At 38.6% G+C, this 23,458-nt stretch overlaps 1 protein-coding gene across 1 annotated transcript in view; it reads left to right on the forward strand.

The window, feature by feature from the left end:
* LOC138742842 (organic cation/carnitine transporter 2-like) overlaps positions 1-23,458 on the forward strand; it is a 55,763-nt gene that overhangs the window by 19,963 nt on the left and 12,342 nt on the right. Inside the window, exons 2-4 of the mRNA XM_069897765.1 lie at positions 3,106-3,209; positions 7,187-7,341; positions 10,217-10,388. Coding sequence (XP_069753866.1) covers positions 3,106-3,209; positions 7,187-7,341; positions 10,217-10,388 — 431 coding nt within the window. The remainder of the gene's footprint in view (positions 1-3,105; positions 3,210-7,186; positions 7,342-10,216; positions 10,389-23,458) is intronic.

Here is a 23,458-nt window from a genome sequence, read left to right on the forward strand (position 1 = left end):
AACAAGTTCTTCACAGATCATGTCTGTGCAGAAGAACTTGTTGAATCACTGCCAGTTAATCAGCAAGAGGGAGTTTGAAAATGCTTTGGTTAATAAAATGTTTTAATTTTTGCATATGTGAGATTGATACATGGTAAGCATCCAGGGGGAGGGGTGGGGGTGTTAGAGGAGATATGGACTGATTTCTATTGACTTGTGTGTATTTGTGGCAGACACCGCAACCTGTAAAATGGAGGGGAGTAATGTGTATTATTTAAACAACATTAATAGTGGTGTGGGTGTTATTCTCTTTTGAATATTATAATTGTTATAAATATAAATTGACTATGTACTTCTCTTTTTCTTACCTGGATTGCCAGAGGTCAACCCTTAACATGGAAGACAATAAATACCAGAATTGTTGAGGAGGTGAGAGGTTAAGGGTAAATGTTGCTGGATTTGGACTCAATTAAATATCAATGAGTAATATATTGAGCTTTTTAAGTTTTAATATTAACAGACTAAATGGATATGTGAAGGGGAAAAGAATGCTGACATACATTAAAAAAAGAAAGTAGATGTAGCTTTTTTACAAGAGACTCATTTAATTGAAACAGAATATCATAAATTAAAAAGGGACTGTGTGGGATATGTTGCATCTTCTTCATTTAATTCAGAAGCAAGGGGAGTGGCAATCTTGATAAAGAAGACACTTCCAGTGATGATGCAAAACAGTGATTGAGTCTGCAAGGAAGATGTTATAGAACATTGTCAATTTTTTTCAGAATTGTGGACTCTTCTGAATATATATGTGCTGAATGTGGATTGTGAAATATTTATACAAGAAACATTTCTTAATCTGGTAGGAGCACATCAGAATATTTTTATAGCTGTGGATTTCAATTTCTGTTTAGATTTGGTTTTTGATAGATCAACTAAAGCAATGGCAAGGGCAAAGATAGCGAAAGCCACCTTGACCTGAATATAGAAAATTCACCCAAGAGTTTATTCTTTTTATTCAAATAAACAAATTCATGGCCATTGAAAAGAAAAAAAATTATTTTTAATATTGGCTTATCTCCAAGGTTGAATTAATCAAGTTGATTATAAAGCAAGAATTTTATTGGATTATTCACCTTTATTAATAACAATTACAATGTTAGATTTTAAAAAATAAATTTATAGATAGGTATTTAATTTTGTTAAAAAGGGCAGATTTTTATCAGAAGACATTCAAATATTTCTCGAGACTAATTCTAATTTGATTAATAATACATTATTTTATGGGATGTGATGAAAGCATTTTTAAGAGGCCAAAATTATGTTGTACTTCTAAAATTAAGGACTTATGAAAGAAGATGACCAATTGGAAAAAGAGATAACATGTTTAGAAAAAGATCTGTAAAGACAGACCTCTGAGGAAAAACATAGAAGATATAAATAAAGAACTTCAGCACAATATATTACATACATATAGAACAGAGAAAGCAATAATGAGAATTAAGCAGATATAATATTGGCTTAGTTAGGTGAAAGTCCTTGCTTGGCAGTTGAAAATTGAACAAGTTTCAAGAACGATTAATGCAAACGTGTATAATGGAATTTAGAAGATTGAGCGGGGATCTTAGAGAAACATATAAAATTCTTAAGGGTTTAGACAGACTAGACGCAGGTAGGTTGTTTCCAATGCTGGGAAAAACCAGAACCAGGGATCACAGTTTAAGGGTAAGGGGAAATTTTTTAGGACTGAGATGAGGAAAAATTTCTTCTTTCGAAGGATGGTGGATCTTTGGAATTCTTTGTCACAGGAAGCAGTTGAGGCCCATTCCTTGTCAATATTTAGAGTTTGTTAGATTTGGCCCTTGTGGCTAAGTGGATCAAGGGGTGTGGGGAGAAAGCAGGAACCGGGTACTGATCAGCCATGATCATATTGAATGGCAGGGTAGGCTTGAAGGGCCAAATGACCCTCTCTTGCAACTATTTTTCTGTTTCTATGATGCTAATATTTGACTACTATATTTTAAATTTGGCTATGACTACATGTATGGAAAAAAACAACTTAAAAAATAGAGAAGGTGGTGAGCATGGAATTTGTTGCCACAGATGGCTGTGGAGGCGTAATTGCATAAATTAAAAATGGAGTTTGATAGGTTCATAATTGTAAAGGCGGCAAGAAAGCAGAAGAATGGGATTGAGATGGAAAAAATAAATCAGACATGATCAAATAACAGGTAGATGAGCTGAATGGCTTAATTCTGCTCCTACATTATCACATTGATAAAGTGAAATGAGTTTTCACCCATTTTGGCATTGTCAGGTGTGTTATAAGTGAGGAAACTCATAACTTATGGTAGGTCTCAAAGATAAGGACTCTGAACACAGCTTTAATGTAGGGAAGGGTTTTATTTACAGAAGGGAAATGTGGGAAAATGGCAACTGAAGCAGAGTGCACACACACACACACACACACACACACACACACACACACACACACACACACACACACACACACACACACACACACACACACACACACACACACACACACACACACACACACACACACACACACACACACACACACACACACGGCCTGGCTGTATGCTACAAGGGACACTAATTAAACACTCCCAACCCTTTTAACAATGCATATCTTACCAACAGTTGCTCCAGCACCCTTCCACATTTCTCGGCCTGGAGTGTAGCAGGGTGGTCTCAAACTGGCAAAGAGAGAGTGAACAAAGAGAACATGGCACCTTTATAGTACTGGAGGGACAAGCCCACATCATTTACTGGGGGCCAATAGCTCAGTGACAGGAGGGTTAATCTAATTACAACAGCCAATTGCCCAAGCCCAAGAACAGACAGGCTGGAGAGTTCAGTCCAGATAATTTACATGTGCCCAACAGCAAGGTGTGCACTAATGGGCGGGGCAGAACCAAACCTTGATTGGCAACTGGTGTGTCCTCCGACTAGGTAAGGGGCAGTGCTGTCACCTGACAGCCACAAACCTTCCCAATACATCAAGTGCATGTAATCTGAGAAACTGTAGCGAAGTATCTTTGCTGTATCTTTGTTCAGAATGAAATATTTAGGCTCTTCATTTTTCTTTTTTTCATTTTTCAGTGGGACTTGGTATGCAACAATGATTGGAAATCCCCATTATCTATGTCGATATTCATGGCAGGAGTTTTGGTTGGTTCTTTTATTTCTGGGCAGTTATCAGACAAGTGAGTTATTTACTTTATGCAATATTGCTAACACAATAATGTTTCCTGGTCATTTTGCCACGGTGCAATTTGATTTTTTTTTATAATGTGGGCATCAAGCTCTTTGGGATGATGTGAGACAACATAATTGCAATTGTTTTTAATGGTCATCAGTGCATTGGGGATCATGGTGTGTTTCAATGTCAAAGGAAAATGATTAGGTTGTCTCCACATTTCGTTGATCAATTTTGTGCCAGAAAGCACATTCTTCAATTTTTTAACTATGGAAACCAAAGCACCACTCTGGAGCGGATTGAGATAAAGAATGAGCTGTCACATGATGATACACATGCAGAATTGGACTGTATACCAAAGAGTCATTCACAAATTTCTCCCTTCTGGACAAAATGTTGGAGGTTGAAAAATTATTGATAGTGGCTGAGTGTTTTCTCATCTGGAGTCTTGTAGTGGCATCTGACTAAGCAGAAATATGATTTTTGAGGCTAGAATACTTTCACAGTCTCCCTTGCCTCCTTTTATAGTTGTGCTACTTTGAGCTGTGTGAGAGCAATTACTCTGATTCTGCAGTCTCTCGTTTATCCCTGCTCGTCTCTCATAGTCAACCTTTGCAACTCCAAAAGAAAATGGATGTGCATTTCACCAAGCACATCTTCACATTCTATAATGAGAATTTTTCAAGCCAGATATATGGCAACTCTTGATCCATGTTTACTTCACTAATGATCTTCCTTTAATCTATTTATTCATAGGATTTTGATGTCACTGTCATTACCAAGATTTCATTGTCTATTCATAATTCCACTTGAACTGAGAAAGCAGTTATGGATAGACTGAAGTTAGTTCTACTATAGTCAAGATCTTAAACCTTATGAATTACGAATACATCTAGTGAATTTAGAGTTACATAATAGCCTGAATGAGTGAGGATGGCAGATTTCCATTCCAGAAGTACACTTGCGAATGTGCAGATGAGGAAAAATAAGTTCTTCAAAGCCATTGACTAGTCGGACACATAATAAGTAATTTGAATTTCAAATTTATTATCATCTGACTGAACAAATACAAGCTGAGAAGACAGTGCCTCCCCAGACCGTGGTAAATGCACAAAAACACACAATACCCTGTACATGAAAATCACATATATAATCAAAATAAATATCTATAAATATTTGGGATAATGTTCACAGTGACAGAATATTGTTCATCAGTCTCACAGCCTGTGGGAATTCCCTGCCTGGCAGTCCTGATTTTGATGCACCTGCACCACCTTGAAGATACTGTGCACTGGATGGAAAGTGTCTTCTATACTCTGAGTCCCATGCAGTCAGTGATCCTAGTAAATGTTAACTACAGAGGAAAGGGAAACACCAGTGATACTCTCAGCTCTTTTAATGATTCTCTGTATGCACCTGATCTGATGCTTTGCATCTACCATACCACATAATGATGCAGCTAGACAGGACTCTCTCAAATGTGCTCCTGTAAAAGATGTAAAGATGGAGGGGTAGTAGCCTTGCCCTTCTTAGCAAGAAAGATGAATATGAGATTATAATTATGATGGCAAACAGAATAACCTGCTGATGTCAGGTTCTAATGCAGTACAGAAAGTTGCTGGCGAAACTCAGCAGATCGCACAGCATCCATAGAAAGTAAAAGGCAATCATTCTTTTAGGCTTGAGCCCTTCCTCAGGAATGCTGAAAGCGATGCCTGAATAAAAATTTGGAGAAGGGGGCAGAACATAGGCTGACATAGAGAAGGGGCTGAAGAGAAGCTGCACATTAGAAGAGTGAGGACAGAGAGAGACCAGGGGAGAATTTTAATGAAAATTGTGAGAAATTTTGGGAGTGAGAGTGGAAATCCTCAAGTCAATCTCAATGATGAGGCATTATATTTTTAAGGGAATTGTTAAAGCACCTCATAGAAACTAGGGTCGCACAGTTGGCACAATAGATAGCAAAACATTGTGATAGTGCCAGCACCTGGGTTTGAATCTGGCGCTGTTTTTAAGGAGTTTGAACACACTCTCTGTATCTTCATGGGTTTGCTCCGGGTGCTTCGGTTTCCCCCCCGATTCTCTAAATGAAACGTACAGGGTTTGTAGGTTCATTGCTATATTTGGGTGGCATGGGTTCCTATTACCATGCTGTGTTCCTAAATTTAAATTTAAAAAAAAATTAAATTGAACCAAGCACTTTTCTTCCAAGAAGCTGTGGTTGTTGTGGGGGGTGGGGAGTGGTAATGTTGCTGACTGTAGATTTGGTTGAAGTCAAAGGACAGTCTGTACCTCTTTCCATGAAGAGGTTATTGGAACAGAACCCACCATCATATTTTTTTAAATATCCAGATCAGCAAATGGTCTGTGTTAGACCATAGGGCAACAATGCATTTAAAAAAATATATTTTATTTATATGTTTTAAATCATAACTCATCAATTATAACATATTCATACAGCAAGAATATAACTGACTACACCCCCATCCCAACCTCCCTCATACACCCCACTAACACCCACACAACTTCCCCTTCTACCTACTGAGAAAGAAGAAAGGAGACCATCACTTAAAAACAACAATATTCAATTTTTTAACTATGGAAACCAAAGCACCACTCTGGAGCGGATTGAAAGATTATATCTTCAAACAAAATTTCTTTTAGATATGGGCTCTATATACTTTTACAAAAAAAAGATATTTATTCCTCAAATTATGTTATCTTGGCAATTTTAAGTTATTTTGTGTTTGAAGTCATTAGTATTTCAGCTGTTGTGGGTGTGATAGGCTGAATGATTACCTTGAATATTTCATGATCCACAGCAAAGGACAGTCTGCTTGGATGAAAATTAAAATGTTGATGCTGCCAAAGCTGCTATCAGAACAGCTTTGCTGCTGGTGTGGACCCAGGGAGAGCAGGAAGTGGAGAGACAGCACTCTCCCAGCATTGTCCTACCATCTAATGCAACTACCGATGGCTCCATACAGACTTTAAATGGCCTGTTTTAAGAGATAACGGTGTTGTATTTAAAATCATGCGATCGCAGGGTCTGGGCCTAAGATGGCAGCACCTATATTTAGCAGTGGCCACAAGGGTTGGCAGACTCCAGGGGAGCAATGGAATGGTGTGGGGCACCAGTAATGAGGAGAAACACTCCCCCATTGGGAAGGAGAAGAAGAAGGGACAACCCAAAGGATGGTGACCATGGTGGTGGAGCATCAAGGATGTCAGCAGCTGAAGAACACATACAAGGGGTGAGCTGTTGGTGACTTATAGGCAAGGAACCCACACAGGCTGTAGGCTGCTGATAGCTTGAAGTCAAAGGATTCACACCAGGCTACAGGCTGCTGGAGACTGGCTCATAAGAACCACGTATCTAAAACTATCCAAGAAGGGCTCTTGAAGGGCCCTGGATACCAAAGGCTTCTTCTTCATATTAGAAGTTTGGATCTGGGCTTGAATTGCCAATGGTTTGAACTGAATGAGAGTTGTGCAGCTTCAGGAGCGCTGGAGGTCAACCCATGGACACTCTGTGACTCTAGGGTGACTCTCTTTTGCTTATCTTTCAAGGGATGGCAGGCAATGCTAATGGCAAATCTTTGTCTGCCTTACGGTTGACCAAAGGCAGTTTTGTGTAATATTACACTTCTGTAATTTGGCAATAAATAGTATCTAATCTGAACTCAGTGGGTGTAGCAGAGTCAGTGGGTGAAAAAGAATTGTTGACATTTGGGTCATAATCCTTTGACAATACTAATTCATGATTCTGTGATAGGTTATATATGAACTACAAGCATAACTAGGTTCAAGCCGAATCTCTGGTACATACTGAATTCCAACTTTTTATGCATGGAAGTGCTTACATTTTTGTTTGGAACATTGCTGATAAGTAACTGTGAGAATAAATATAGGACTTCTGTATAATCACAGGCATAAGCATTTGAGTCTGCACAGTTAAATCTTCATTTTGTGCTTGGTTTCTAGGTTTGGAAGAAAAATAATTATATTTGGATCGATGGCTGTACAGTGTGTATTCGGTATTCTTCAAGTGTTCTCTCCAAACTGGGAAATATTCTGCTTTCTTAATTTTTTTCTTGGCTTGGGAAGAACATCAAAGTACATAGCTGTCTTTGTTCTAGGTAGGTACCTTTAACATTCAATACCATACAACTCGGCTTCCCTTGAAGATCAGTAGGTGTTTGCTTGCCATTGCTTCAGTCCCCATCATCCTTCCTCCAGAACAAATCTGGTCTGGATTCAGAGTTGTCATCTTTGCTCTCTCCTTATTCCCTCCACAGTAATTACCAATCTGCCAATTGATTCACCACTCAGAGGCCTTATCTTGAATCAAGCCCATCATTACTCCCAATAATGGAGTTGGACCTTGATTACTATCCTATCTTGAATACCAATCCTACTCACCATCATAAATTTCATCGATAACCACAAGTCTAGTTTCTGAATTGCATTTAAGTAGATGGCTAACAAACCACTACTCAACTTCATTTGACCTTTGATTTCCAAGCCAACCATCTATCCCACTGACACCAACTACAAAGTTCGTCGCCATCTTTCAACAATATACCCTGATTAAAAAATCTTGGCACCAGTGTTTTAATCTTCTCCCTAATTTCTCCATCAACTGATCAGCCTGACTGACCCTTCTTTTGGCCCATCCACAGCTCCAATCCCACCAATGAATATTTATTGACCTTATCATAATCCCTCATGATTTTATAAACCTCCATAATGTCCTCCCTTACCCTCCTCTACTCTCAGGAAGAAAGTTGCAGCCTATTCTGCCCCTCATTATAATTCAAGTATGGCAGTCGCAGTAACATTGTAATGGATATTTCATGCAACCTTACCAGCCTAATGATGGCTTTCTACAGCTGGGTGAGCAGAACTGCACAGAACAATTAATGTAGCCTCACCAATGTCAATGTACGCTGGTAATTAAATGTAGTGTTTATGTACATAAGTACATAAATGTCCACAATACCAGAATATCAAGGGAAAGTTTTCTATAGTACACATCTCCCAGAATTGTTGACACCTGGAATATTATGTCATGTCCTGGGTTCTCACCGTGCAGAATGTCAGCATGTAGTGCTGACTCAACAGAAATTTACCACCTCAAGGATAAACTGTGAGGAGAGATTGCGTAAACTAGATTTGTTGCCTTGAGACATTAAAAAGAGAGATTGACCAAGATTTTTAGGATTTTATAGTGCAGTTTGACACCACTAGGGGTTGAAGGAGCCAAAAGCATGTGGACATAACTTTAAAAATATAAGCTTGGGCTTGAGGAGAAAATTAGGAAATTATTTTTTAACAAAATGTATGGGAAACATGAAACTTTTACATAATATTCCAAGTGTGAACAATTCTGGGAAATGTGTACTATAGAAAACTTCCCCATGATATTCTGGTATTGTGGACATTTATTTACTTATGTACATAAACACTCTATTTTTTAGTTAATAATTTTAAATTGGGTGATTAATAGATTTTAGTGTGATGTGAATGGAGGAAGTTTAGCTACAAATTGCCCCATGTTCTCATGGAATGATCGAGCAGGTTTCAGGGACTCTTCTTTTAAGTTGCTGTGTTCCAATGTGCCGTAATCATTTGTGGGGCTAATGTTTGTTTTCATTATGCCTGAACTAAATTCCACATGTGAAAATTAACCACAATCCATTGCAGTTCTACAATCAGAAGTTCAGAATTCAACACTCCCACCACCATCACAACAAATCCCCCAAAATAACCAGTGTCCATAATCTCCTACTTTTCGATGCATTTCAAGCATTACCTCATTGTGATGAAAAATATTAAGTACCCACTTCTTGACCCAATTGTATTCAATGTTGTGTTTGTCTCTTGTGAGAGAATAATTTTAATTGAATTCATTTCATTTTCTTTGTTCAAAATCTGCAAGTATTTATGTTCCACAAAAGTAGATAATTTTGAACTCTTATTGATCTTAATTAATCCTCTTTATGCATCAGTTATTTTTTCAGATAGGTTTGACTGGACGATATTTGATAATCATAATAACTTTATTATCCATGAATGGGAGGTCAATATCCATGAAAGACTTGGCTAGGTTTGCCATTCTCTGCAGCCTTCTACATTTCCGGGCACTCAAGTTTCCAAACCAGGCCGTAATTCAACCTGTAGTAGTTTGAAAAAGTATACAGTGATGTGGCAAATCTTAGATTTCATAGAAAGTAGAGGCATTGCTGTGCCTTCTTCATGATCACCTCAGTGGGCTAGCTCCAGATGTCCTGCAATATGTTGTTCCATCAATGAAGACAAGTCCATGGTCCCTCATGCTCTCCTTCCTAAAGTCCACAATAATTTCCTTGGTCTTGCATGTTGAGAGCAAGATTGTCTTTCTCGACTCATCATTTCCTGTAACTTAGCCAACAATAGTGGTGTCGTCAGCGTATCCCTATATGCACACTCAGAACATTTGAATGAATAAATGTGATACTCTTCATTGGTAACTTAAGTGCATATAATGCAAACAGTTGTAATTAATGAAAAATATATTAAAAATGGGAAAAAATTAGTGTGAAGCGAGGATCCAATTGTATTCTGGCCAGATTGAAAGGACAAAGTCACTGGGATTGGCCAAAAAGCTTGGTTGAGAAGGTTAGAGTAGAGAGAGAGATTGCAATAGCTCTCGACCAAATGTTTGCTGCCCATTATTTTCTTTATGATTTTCAACTTGATTTTTTTTCTTTTCTAATGTATTCCGCTTTTGACTCCTTTCTTGCTCTGTTGATTTTATTATTCTGCTTTGGCTGTTCAATCTCTAACTTTTGAATGGTTCCTAAAGTGGACATGAGAAGTTCTTTTCTTGGTTGTAAGTTCCATTCAACAAGCATTTGAATTAATTACCTTTTTATAAAAGGTGGTTTTTTTCCAAATGTAAGGTATCATTAGATTTAAAATTATATCGGTGAATATTTCATAATTACTATTGTTTTCATTTTTTTCTTGCAGGTAATGAACTTCCAGGAAAATCTGTTCGGATTGTGTTCTTAACGTTGGGAGCAGGAATCTCTTATGCTATTGGCTACATGTTGCTCCCTTTGCTTGCGTTCTTCATAAGAAGTTGGCGGACATTGCTTTTGACTCTCTCTGCCTCTGGCCTGCTCTACATTCCTTTGTGGTGGTACGTTGAAATTTGTACTATAAATTCTGTATAGTTTAGATGTGAATGTGCTTCTGAAGTCTTCTGCCACAAATTGTAACTGCATTAAAAGATGAGAGACTGCATTAGGAGAGGTTTGGGACTAGGATTTGCATTGACGATGTATTAACAAGCTACAGTAACCTCTTCTTGACTAAGAAGCAACATTGTTTCCCTGACTTGTTTGAATTATAAGCATGAGATATTCCTTGCCATTCAGGGGCAGTAACTTTCACCTTTACCACCTGAAGTCATCAGGCAGAAACTTAACTTACCCACATTGAAACTAATCAATTGAAAATATTTTGAGATTTGTAAAAATGGGTCATGGTGAATATTGCTGTGATGAATTGCAACTCCTGGGCTTGAAATGAGATCAGAATGTGAAGTGTATAGCAAGACGATCCTTACAGTCCATTGATTTATTAATTCTGGAACTTTACATTCTATCATATCTGTATGCTTCTTCACTTTTTTTTTGTTTTTGAATGGTCAGAATATAATTTACATCATCCAATTTTTAGGAGCTATTCCAGTGAACAAAACTAGAATTCAGTATTCACTTTTGCTTTGTCCATTTGCTTTCATCTCTCTCTCTCTCTGCTCCTGTCTCACTGTCTGTCTGTCTCTCTCTCTCTCTCTCTCTCTCTCGCTCTCTCTTTCTCTCTCTCTCTCTCTCTCCCCCTCACTGTCTCTCTCCTTCACTGTCTCTCTCCCTCTCTCTTGCATTCTTGGTCTCTCTATTCTCCCCTTCCACTCCCCATCTTCCTCCTTGCTACCATAATATATCTGGATGATTGTGTCATTCTTTGCAAAGTCAGAATCAAATCCTGTATGTGTTTAATTGTTCTGCTATTTCTTTGTTTCCAATTATAATTCACTCATTCTGATTTACACTTTAAGTTCAGGTGCAATGCCCTTTTAACGTCATTACCCTCTTAGCATTTTTTTTTGCGTTGTGGCCCTATTTCTCTCCCATCCATTTTTCTCTCTTACACTTTTGCTTCTTCCTTTTAATACCCATTCTTTCTTCTTGTTTCTCCATCTTATATTTCCCACATTTATTCCTTTTACTCTGACATTCTGATTTCAACCGTGTCTGAAAACATTAACAAATATCATTCCAGCTCTGCCCAGGTGAAACGCATCCAGTTAGTACAGGTTCCATCTCCTCCAGTACCATTATCTCAGGAATCTGCATTCCTCTTCCCTACCTCCTATTTTTACCTTTCTACTTTTGATGGAACATGTCAATGGGAATAATTCTCAGATTACTAGATTTGGGGTCTTTCTTTCAATTATGTCCTAACTACCAATATCCTTGTAGGATCTCATCTTTTTTTTAACTCATGGCACTGGTATGGTTAGGTGTAACAATTATTGGCCTGCTCACTCCTCAGAACTTCACAGTTTCTTGTTTTCATATGTAGGTATTTGATCATGTACTAATTGCTCTTCTGAGTTAAGTGATGTCCTCAGATTACACAGAAAGATATTTAGGACTTGGATTAAGAGAAATGTATTCACTCAGAACATGATGAATTTGTGGAATTAATACCATAGAGGGCTGAAGAGACCATATTACTGAATATGTTTAAGAAGTAAACACAGTTCTTGATGCAAAAGTCAACAGGCAATACAGGAAGGGCCTGGCAATATACTATACAGATAGATTTATTCCTAAGAGTAAACTCATGCCTCAGTTGTTCAGTTAGTTTTTCAATATATTCTACTGTAGAATTTTATTAAATTGATATCAGTGGGTTTTCATAACAATTTTTCGACTATCAATAAATTACTTGGATAAACACATTGAAACATAGGATGGTGTATGGACAACATTTGACACTGAAACAAATACTGTTGAACTTGGCAAAGAAATGTTTCTTTAAGGCACAAAAATATATCATGAAACTTGATTCATTTGTGGCTGATAAGAGAACTTAAAGAGTATTAAGTTTCAAGATTCCTTTATTGTCATGTAATAGTACAGAACATGTAATATTACACAAAGTTGCCTTCTGAATGCCTTAAGACAGATTAACAGGCACCACTGAATGTTGCCCTGTGCTCCTTACAGTAGGAGAGAAGGAAAGCAAAAGAGAAGCCCTTCAGGGTTATTGAGTGTCTGTGGATTTGCCTCCAGCGGTACCTCTGTGTCTGCAGCCACACAGACTCCTGTTTGCTCCATCAACAACCCAAGCTACAAATACTAACCTCATATATGATCAGGCAGGCCTCAGTGCCTGAGGCCCTTTGGAAGCCTTTCTTGCTCTCAGCATGCTTTCAAATCTTGGTTCTGGGTTCCCAAGAATCAGTCTTCAGCAACCCACAGCCTGTGTGGGTTACCCATTCATAAGTGGCATGTATGGGTTCCTTAGGCACTGAGCCCCTTGCTGGTCTGGTGCCATGCTCACCTTCTCTGTAGTGTCATCTCTGTGTTTCCTTCTCAAAGGGTGGTGTGCTCTCCCCGTTTCTGGTTCCCTGTGCCAGTATGCTGCTCCCTGGAGTCTGCAGCCTCTCATGGCCAGTGACCCAAGTTGAGTCTCAAATGGAGAAGACAAAGCAGATGTCTGTGGACTTCAGTAGGACCAGGGTCTACCATCATCCATTACACATTAATAGCTCTGTCATAGAGAAAGTAGAGAGCATCAAATTCCTCGGAGTCCACTTAACAAGTGACCTATCCTGGACATAAAACATCTCACTTGTCAGGAAGATGCAACAGTGACTGCACTTCCTGAGAAGACTAAAGCAGGCAAGGCTAATGGGCACCATCATATCAACCTTCTATCGGAGCACTATCGAGAATGTCCTGGCTGGCTGCATCACAATGTGGTACAGTTACTGCAGCGCATTGATTAATCCACAGGACCATAAGAGCGGCAGAGTGGATTACTGGGGTTTGCCTCCCCCCTTTGACATGATCTACTGAGATCTTTGATTGAAGAGAGCTCTCAAAATCATTGAGAACCCCTACCCCCCGCATATATCATCTACTAGCTACTCCCATTGGGAAAGAGATACAGGAATAACAGAGCCAGAACCACCAGGATGAGGAACAGCTTCTTCCCATGGGGATTGAGATTGCTGAATGACTGATGAACTGCTCATAGAAACCATCTGAGGCTCTACCATTTATTGAACAATTTTTATTAATTTGTATACTATGTGTGTCATGTTTGGATGTGTGGTTGAATGTTTTTCCATCGAGAATCAGAGAATGCTGCTTCATTGTGTTGTACTTGTACAATATGATGATAATAAACTTGAACACAGTTGCATGATTTGACTTACAAACACCGTTGGCTCCTTGAACAGACCTGTACAGATCCGCAAGCATTCGGATTGAGATGCCAATGAAGCAGCATTAGCACCTCCGTTACTAAATTGCCAGAAACAACAGTAGCCCTGAAGACTGGGATGCAATTTAGGCAAAAGAAGCTTTTAATTTTAAAGTATTTTTGAGGACTTCCTGCTGACTGATGAGGGAGTAGATCTTACTGCTTCCAACCTTTTTAAGTCCTTATTCTTAAATTTCACATTTCTTATTGATTTTATTGCATTAATGTGTGTAACTGTCTTTAACATAACTACAAGGAATGCTAAAGGTACTAGAAAAGAAGAGGACCTTCTTGCATCTTTGGAATCTATCATAGGATTGCTTTGAAAGCGTAGAAAAGAAGTCTCTGATGAAATACAACCATACAGAAATTAGCTTAAGCAGATGGGTGCAAAATTGGATTATTTTCAAAAAAAATTATGTTTAAAGTATTCAATAATTAAGCAATCATGACTGGAAGAATGGATGATATACAAAAGCTCTGCAAAAAGCTATCAAAGACTAATGAAAAATTAATGCACAAGATTAATGACTTAGAAAACAGAAGTAGACTAAATAACTTATGAAGTCTCGGCTTGAAATAGTCAACTGAAGGAGGACAGCCTATTAAATTCTTCACAAGTTTTCTGTCAGAATTGTTTGGACCTGGAGTCTTGCTTATTCTCTCGGTGATGGACTGTGCACACAGATCATTGGATTCCAAACCAGCTCTCGATTGGTTACAGTGTGCATTCGTGAATTTCAAACTAAGGAGCTTTTAACATATGAATCTCGTCACAGAGGAATGATTGACTACAAAGGTCAGAAGATTCGTATCATTGAGGATTATTCACCTGAGTTAATGAGTGAATGTGTTAAATATAAGAAGATCATTTCAGAATTCCACAATCAAGGTGTTAAGCCTTCTCTGCTTTTTCCAACACGCCTTGGATCACACTGAAGGACAATTCTAAGAAGTGGTTCTGTTCCATCAAAAAGGTTCAGAGGTTTCTGGAAGAAGATCTACCATTTATTTTCTCTCCATCTAAGTAACTCTTTCTCTAATTCTCTGAAGTATTTAATTAATAGTGTAATGAATTAATGCTTTAAGGGTTTGTACATTTTGATTAGATTTTTTTTTACTTTTACAAACTCATTTTGCTTATAAAATGTTAAGCTTTTTGATTCTTATTTTATTCAAATTAATATCTTAATATGTGTATTCTTAAAGATTTTTCCCTTGTTAATAATGTTTTAGATGTGGTGAGGAGATAGGAACCTTTCTACATTCAACTTGGTCATGTTCTAAAGTGAGATCTTTTTGGGAAGATTTAGGAAATTTCATAGAGTGGATTACAAGAATTCATTTTCCACAACACCTAGAATTATTTTTACTGGAGAAAATTATGGGTATACGACCTAAATTGATACTATCCAAACATCAAATGTAATTTGTTAAAATTGCATTGGCAGTGGCCAGAAAATGTAGAGCAGTTACTTGGAAGTCTGATTCACATCTAGGTATGGCATGTTGAAACATGAAAGTGCATAGCTGTATCCCCTTGAAAAGAATACCTGAAACTTAAGAAATAAGTACAAAATATTTTTACAAGTTTTGCATCCATATTTACAATTCTCAGCTGTAAATCTTTGGTTGTGTATTTCCAGCCCTTGAAACCTGCGTTGATCTTCTCCCAAGAAAATTTAATGGAATATGAATTTATGATCCGTGGAATGTGCGGCACTTTTAATCAATCCATTCTTCTTTTTCTTTCTTTATCTTTTTTCTTACTTTTCTTTTTCTATATCCACATATTTTTCTTTGGGGTCTTCTCTTGGGTGGGTGTTGGAGTGATTGGGGTATCACATCATGGAGTAAACACTGGATATACTTTTGACTTGTACTCTTTAACTTTGTAATTGACTGCATGTATGGTCAAAAATTTTAAAAGAAAAAAGAAAAAAAAAGGAAACTTGAGACCCATTGGTTATGTCATGTGTTTGAGGCACTTCAGGAAGGTATCTTTAATATTGAATCATCTTTGATCGGGAAGGAACACAGAATCAGTGGCTTGGAAGGAAAGGGCCACTTTGTCTCTTTGTCATGGGAGGGAATTTCTGCATGTTCATTTGTGATGGTCACTTCATTTAAACCTAGCTTGGGTTGGTGAAATCATCATGTGAAACTCAAGTTCCAAAACTTCTGCACAAGAGAGGGGAATTTGTGAAAAAGTAATTTGAATGAAGAAATATTTCTCTGAAAGCAAATCTACAAGAATGTGTGAGTTTGAGAACTTTTCAACAGCAGTTAAAGACTGAGTTTCAAGTCAAAAGATTTCGAAGACCGAATTATCAGATGGGGTGCAACCCCTCTATTTCCAGTGGCAGAAGCATCCCTCTACTGTAAGTGCACTTGTTACATGTCTGGCAAATTCAGTCTGTCGACTAATAGTGAAGTAGCTTGTTTATTCCACCTCCCCCCTCCCACCCCACCTCTGGGATCTGCCTCAAGGATCCCTGTCACTTACACACAAAAGAATGCAGACTGAGTGAAGTGAAAAATTTATACACTGAAAAAAATGGAAGTATCGTGTAGAAATTTAAGAGTGTAGGAAAGTACAGGTCTTCCGTTTCACATACTACCTAATTATCCCATAGCTTGACCCCCTATTTGCTGCATTTTAACAATTTTCCTCAAATCTTTCTCATTTTGTGTCTAGGAGTCTAAGTAGTATAAATGTTCAGCTTTTACTCTTTTAATTTTCTCACTGTCTCATTTGCCTAGAAATTTGCTGCTTGCATTTTTACTTGGAGTATCTTGTCTCTGTGGCTGAGTTGCTGAATATGGAAATATTCAGCCTTTCCTTGTTAATTTTCAATTTAACCATTTATTGGTTGCTTTACCTTTGATGGTTTGCAGGAATACTAAGTCATGTTTGAGTTTAAAGAGTCCTCAGCTTAAAGAAAATGGGAGTGTTTAACAAAAACAAGGGCTGTTTAAATGTGAGTCTTCGGAGTTAAGAAAAGGTAGCAGTAAAGATCTACTCTGCAGCAAGCATTTTGAAATGCTGCTTTCTCAACCTCTTCTTTGTGTCCTTATTTGGGGCAATTTAGGTCAAAACAATCTAATAGAGAAATTATTTTCTTCCAAGGCATTTCGCTGCAAAGCCTTTAAATAATAGGCACCTTTACACAACCACTGAACAGAAAATTTCAGGAAAATTTCTGCTCTGCTGGCAGTGTAAAAATGTCAAGACGGAATTTTTTATGCAAATTCCATGCTGTAATTTTTCCACTCATACTCCTACACATTTTTATGGAGCGGCTGCAGTGTAAAATTACTGCATCCTTCTTTTTTCTTTAGCTTGGCTTCGCGGACGAAGATTTATGGAGGGATATGTCCATGTCTGCTGCAGGCTCGTTGGTGACTGACAAGTCTGATGCAGGACAGGCAGGTATGGTTGCAGTGGTTGCAAGGGAAAATTGGTTGGCATAAGAAATAGGCCTAATGACTATGGTGTTCCCCCTCCAGCAAACTGCAACACAGGAAGGTCATGAAAAAGTGCCCTAAAAATACCCCTGTGTAAACAACCACATCGGGGCACACAGTAGGTAAGTATGCTAATTTTTTCAGAATAATTCCTAAATTTCCATGTAAAAATGCCCATTGAAAGGTATAGCATGTAGTTAGGCTTGAAATGGAAAAAAAGAGAAGGAACCAAGTTTACATTTGCAAAGTTTTCATGCTGCATTTCCCACTAATCACAAAGCATTTTTCTAAGTCATTAACATGGAAGTTCTCACCTCTTCAATGAACAAACATAGCTGCCTTGAATACATAACGACTCTGCTTACACTGCTTTTTGGAAAAAGTGTTCTAAAGTAGTGCAGTTAATCTTCTGAAAGCAATGCACGTCTTTAAATGAAAAAAAAATTGTTGCAGAAGAGCAAACTTGATTATCAGGCAATGCTGTTCTCCTTCTAACATGCTGAATTAATGTATGAAAGTTTCAGAAGGGAGAAAAATGAACACTGATCAAACAATTCTAATTATAATACCTAAAAAATGTTTATAACACATGTATTTTAAAAACTGCTAATTACTAGCTTGCGTTGGTCAATAACATCTTTTATCCTTGAAGAATGCCAAGTGGAGCATTTGACTTGGGCTCAGTGCATTATAGGAAATGAAATAGAAAATGCACATACGGATTAACAACAATATCAGTCACAAAGGGAAAAGAAAATATCCTTCTCTTTAAGGTGTGTGGTGGGGGGGGGGGGGTGTTGGTCAGAAGAGTGTAAAGTGAATGAAGATAACTTTTTTTTTTAACTTTTGCACCCTGTTTCGATCCTGCTCAGTTTATTTTCTACAAATTGTTGGTTTATGTATTTTCCCATGCTATAAATTGAGAGCTTGTTTTTTTTCCCCTGCTTGCTAACATTTTCATACCAGCTCATTAATTTGAAATGCTAATTTAGTTTCACATTCTGTAGATGGTGCTGGACTGACCCTTATTTAAATTTTAACCATTTGTGGCCTTTAAATATCCCATTTAATTTTTATTTTAAAAATTGATCACAATTGAGTAATGCATAATACAAGACTTCTGTTGTGACACTTGGAAGCCTCTACTTAGCACCTTTTAGTTTGATATCCAGCTTATCCAAATAATTTAGTGGGGTTAGTTTCTGTAATTCCTGAAGAAAAAATTAATTTCAAAATCATTAAAAAATATATACTACACAGGGGGTGATAGATAGGGTGGGAGCTGTCAATTATTTGGCCTTTTTAAGGTGAAGCATCGCATTATAGCCAGCTCAAGTTTTTAAAAAAAGTGATTTTACCTCTTATGACAATCTATAAGCCGGATTCCCGCACTACCTTTATGCCGAGCTGAGACAGGTGCCAGCTTCCAGAGCTGAAAGAGGCAGGCGAGTGGTGCAGTAGCGTCACCTGCCACAGTGACATCAAACTTGTGCACTGAGAAGGGAAAGGGGAAAATAGGGGAACCAACACCAATCTCTGTGGACACCACTGGTCACTGCAGCCAACCAGAAAGGCCCTCTTTATTTCCACCCTTTGGCTTCTGCCAGCCAGCCAGTCTTCTATCCATGCTTGTACCCTTCCTGTAATATTGTATTCCTAACTGGTTCAGTGGTGCTCATGTGCAGCTCTTGAATAAAGGGGTTCTGAAAATCCAAATAAACAACATCCAATGTCTTTGCTTTGTCTATCTTGCTTCCTCAAAAAATTCCAACAAATTTATTAGGCAAGATCAGCCATAAAGGAAATTGTGCTGATTCATCACATTTTATCATGTGCTTTCAAATATCCTGATATCTCATCTTAGGTTCTTCCCGACTACTGAAGTCAGGCCAATTGGCCAAGAGTACCATGTCATTTGCCTCTACCAGATCTTAACAAATGGAATAGTGTTTCAAGCCGAGAGGACCCCAAATCTCAGCAGGAATAGATATTCACCAAGACAAATGGTTACTTAAATAAAAGTTGCTTTTAATTATCATTAAACATGGAAACAGGATCACTATTTAACTTATCACTATTGACTTAACTAACCTAACTTAACCCCCTTCTAATTCTCAGCGCACGTGTATGTAATGTCTGTGTATAAGTTCAGAAAATTTATTTGGTTCACAGTCCAATCATACTTCTCATTCCTCCAAGTTCACTGGGTGCAGGCACTTCTTATACTGTGCACAGAATTTAACATTTATAAAGTTCATCAGGCTTTGGTGCATGAAAAGTAAATGGTTACCATTCAGGAAGGTTCTTGTCGGTTTTCAGAGTGAAATGTGTTGTACGCTTAACACCCAACCACTTCAGTGTCTTGCCGAAGAAACTTGCCCCTCAGGGTTCTCCAGATGATAACCTCTTTCTTTCTGATCACCACAGCGTTCCTTCTTGTTTCTCTTATTCCAAGTGAAACATTAGACAGCCAGTTCTCTCTTCTTGCATGACCCACAAGGGCTTTTACCAGGCTGAATTAAGAACTCACAATCCGTCTTCCAAATGGGGTTTTCCACAAGCTTGCCAGCTTGTCCTGTTCCAGTCCCAGCTGCTGTTGCTGACTGTAACACTGTAGGTGATATCTGTCTCTGTCTGTCTGTCTGTCTGTCTGTCTGTCTGTCTGTCTGTCTGTCTCTCTCTCTCTCTCTCCCTCACACACATACACACACACACACACACGCATGCACACGGACACACACACACACACACACACACGGACACACACACACACACACACACACACACACACACACACACACACACACACACACACACACAGAGAAAACCTGTTTGATTCTCTCTGGTTGCAAAACCACATGACTCTCTGAGAACAGCAAGTACCCTTCCAGACAATATGCAGCTCCGACAAGCTCTTTCATCTGTTGCATTTTTGTAAACAACAATCCATTAGTTAGGTCTCTTTTGCACTCTCCAAATCTTTTGCAAAGGCTCTGACATGCCGGCATGTCTAGCATTAGCAGAGCTCCAGTATTTTAAATAAGATCTGTTTTAAAGTGTTTGTATGTGACCTACACTAACAAACCCTGTCCCAATTTATCTCCCAAAAACATATCTATATACTCTATCACATAGCGTTTTCAATTTTCCTGTCACCTGAAACCATTCCTGACTCTAACAATTCTTGAAAGATCACTAATAATTTATCCACATTCTCTTCAGCTACTTCTTTTAGGATCCTGAAGTGTAGTCCATTTGGTACAGATAATTTATCCACCATCACACCCTTCACTTTCCCAAGCATCTTCTCCCTGAGTGACTGCACTCACTTCTGCCCTTGACTCTCTCAAATTTCTGGCATGTTGCTCGTGTCTTCGACAGTGAGGACTGATGTAAATTCAGTTTGTTTTCCATTTCTTTTGGCCCATTAACTCTTCTCCAGCATCTAATGACCAGGCTTGCCCCTCGTTTACCCTCTGTTGTGTTCAGGTTGTACATTTGGAGATCCTAATATACGTGAGAAAGGCTTGAAGGTCTAACAATTCATTTCTTTACTCACATTCAGTTACTGGGTCACGTATTGATACAATGTGTCTCACCACACATGCACCACTCTCAAGAATGATGTTGCTTTTACAGTGTTAGTGTTCATGCTTTAACATAAAATAGTCCCAGGTTTCCTCAGTATATAACATCCCTCCTTCTTAAAAAAATTAAAATGTTTTAAATGTATTAAAATTTAACATTTCTTAAAAGTAAATCATGACTACTTCTTTATCTACAATTGCAATTAAGAATTAACTATTCCATTTACCCCTTTGCAGTTCTATATTCTTTTCAGCAGAATAGTCCTGGTGGTGGGTTGTTGCTTCTCCACTTCATAGACCTTGTTACAGCTGTTTGGTCCTGCTTGTTGTGCAGTCATTGCAGTGTTGTTGGTTGGGGTTTCACCTCGTGTGCTCTCACAAGTTGTTGGAATTGCAGAAGCTGCAGATGGTTCTGTTGTTTTTTTGTGTCAGATCTGGTGTTGGGCGAATGTTGGTCCTGTTTCGTCTCAGCTTCCTGCCAGATTCTGTCTCAATGATGTATGACCTTGGCATCTCAGCTTTTCTAACAAGCTTTGCTGGACTCCAGGTTTTTATCACTAGTTCTTGAACATGCACAAGCTGTCCTGTGAAGAGTTCTGGTAATGCTTGTGCATGTTTGTTGTAATATTGACGACTTTCCTCTTGTATGTTAGTCAACTTTCTTTTTATTTCCTCTTGGTTGTCCGATGGGCAGATTTTGCTTGGCAGGGTTGTTTTGTACTATCTGCCATTTAGAAGCTCTACTGGGGACTTCATGTCATCCCTTAAGGATGTTGTTCACAGTGACAGAATAGCAATGTAAGGGTCATCCTTTGTCTCTCAACACTTAGTGAGAATGCATTTAATTGTCTGTACATGCCTCTCAATGAATCCATGGCCCTTGGAGTAATACGGTGATGATCTATTGATGGTGAACCCATATTCTGCAACTATTTCTATGAATTCACATGCTGTGAATTGGGTCCCATTGTTACATATCCCCTGTTCCGTGAAGAGCTCTCATACTGCAGCAGTAATAGTTGGTTCTCTCAGGTCCTTCACTTTCCTAACGAAGGGGAATTTGGAGTAGTAGCAGGACACAATGCGATTTCATTCTTGGTTTTCTGTGAATAGTTCTGCTCCCCACAGAGTGCCATGGCCTGGCGGGTATTTCAGTGGGAATCATCTCTTCCTTTTGTTGTGTGTTTCTGTATTTTTGACATGGTGGACATGTACCCACCATTTTTTCAATGACCTTATACATGCCTGTCCAGTAAACTGCTAACTTTGCTCTGAGTTTACATTTTTCCATTCCCATATGGCCTTGGTGTATCTTCTGGAGAATTTCTTTTTGCTTTGTCTCTGGTATTATCAGCTGAGACCCTGCCAGCAGTGCACGGTTCTCCAGGGATATGTCATCCCTGATAGATCAATACTAAGGTATTGTAGGCTGCACCTGTTTTATTCTTTCTGGCCATCCCTGTATCACCTGCTGCGAGAGCAGCTCCAGCACTTCATCCTTTGCGGTTTCTTCTTTAATCAGGTTTAGTTTGTTACTGGTCACTCAGACGAGGTGATGTATCTTGATCTCCATATCTTTCATTTCATAATTTTTATTTGGAGAAAGATGTGACAAGGCATCGGTGAGCACTATTTCCTTCCCTGTCCTGTACTTCAAGGTGAAGTCACAACACTGGAGCTGGAGGAGTAGCCGCTGTAATCTGGCTGGTGCCTTGCTGAAGTTCTTTTTCTGGATGTGTTCCAGCGGGCTATGATCACTCGAATGAAGTGTTAGTGAGAGGTGGACAAAAAATAATTCAGTGCCAGGATAGAAGAAAAATGGCAGTCAATGAATTGCTGTAGAAACTCCACAGTTAGGACAGCAACCATTTCCAGTAGAAATGGTGAATCAACATTTTGGATTTGAACCCTTTATCAAGACAAATGTATAACAGGTAAAATTACATATGTAAAAGGGATAAGAAGCTGGGTGAGGGGTGAGGGGCTCCCATCATGGTTCCCATGATCCAGTGTTCAACATCCCATAGCCCATGCAGATCCCTGACCACCAGTTGCACGCAGCCTGCATGGGTCCATCAGCCGCTCAGCCCTTTGCTGGGTGGTTGTGTAGGGTGGTCTGCTTTGCTTTGCCTTCTCAATGGACGACGTTCTCCCTATTTCTGTTGCTCTGTGCTGGTCTGCTGCTCCCTGGAGTCTGCAACCCCTTCCAGCTTCTGCCAAGCTCAGGCACCATCATCTTGGGCACAGACCCATCGTGTTTGCAGGATATTTAAAAATCCCATTGTCTCCTTTTACAAGCTGTTTAAAGCCTGTATGAAGCCATCATCATTAGGACTGGGCAGTTGAACCTATTTTTGGGTGATAAAATGAAACACTTGTCCTATTTGCTCTTGCACTTTGGATCTTCCTGTGTGCAATATGCCTAATAAGAGGAAGATACTGATTGTAAATGATAGATCATTACTAGCGGCACAGATGACCATGTTTTTTCCAGTAAGCCTATTAGGGTATTAAATCATCTTTCATACCATCTCCTGCCAATGGCATTTCTGAATCCACTTCAAGATTTAAATAAAATTATATTTTATCATGTGTTAGCCATATTATTTAGGTTTTAATCCTATTTGCAACATTTGTCAATTTTGGATCCATT

This window comes from Narcine bancroftii, chromosome 9, assembly GCF_036971445.1.
Source record: "Narcine bancroftii isolate sNarBan1 chromosome 9, sNarBan1.hap1, whole genome shotgun sequence".
Taxonomy (NCBI): Eukaryota; Metazoa; Chordata; class Chondrichthyes; order Torpediniformes; family Narcinidae; genus Narcine; species Narcine bancroftii.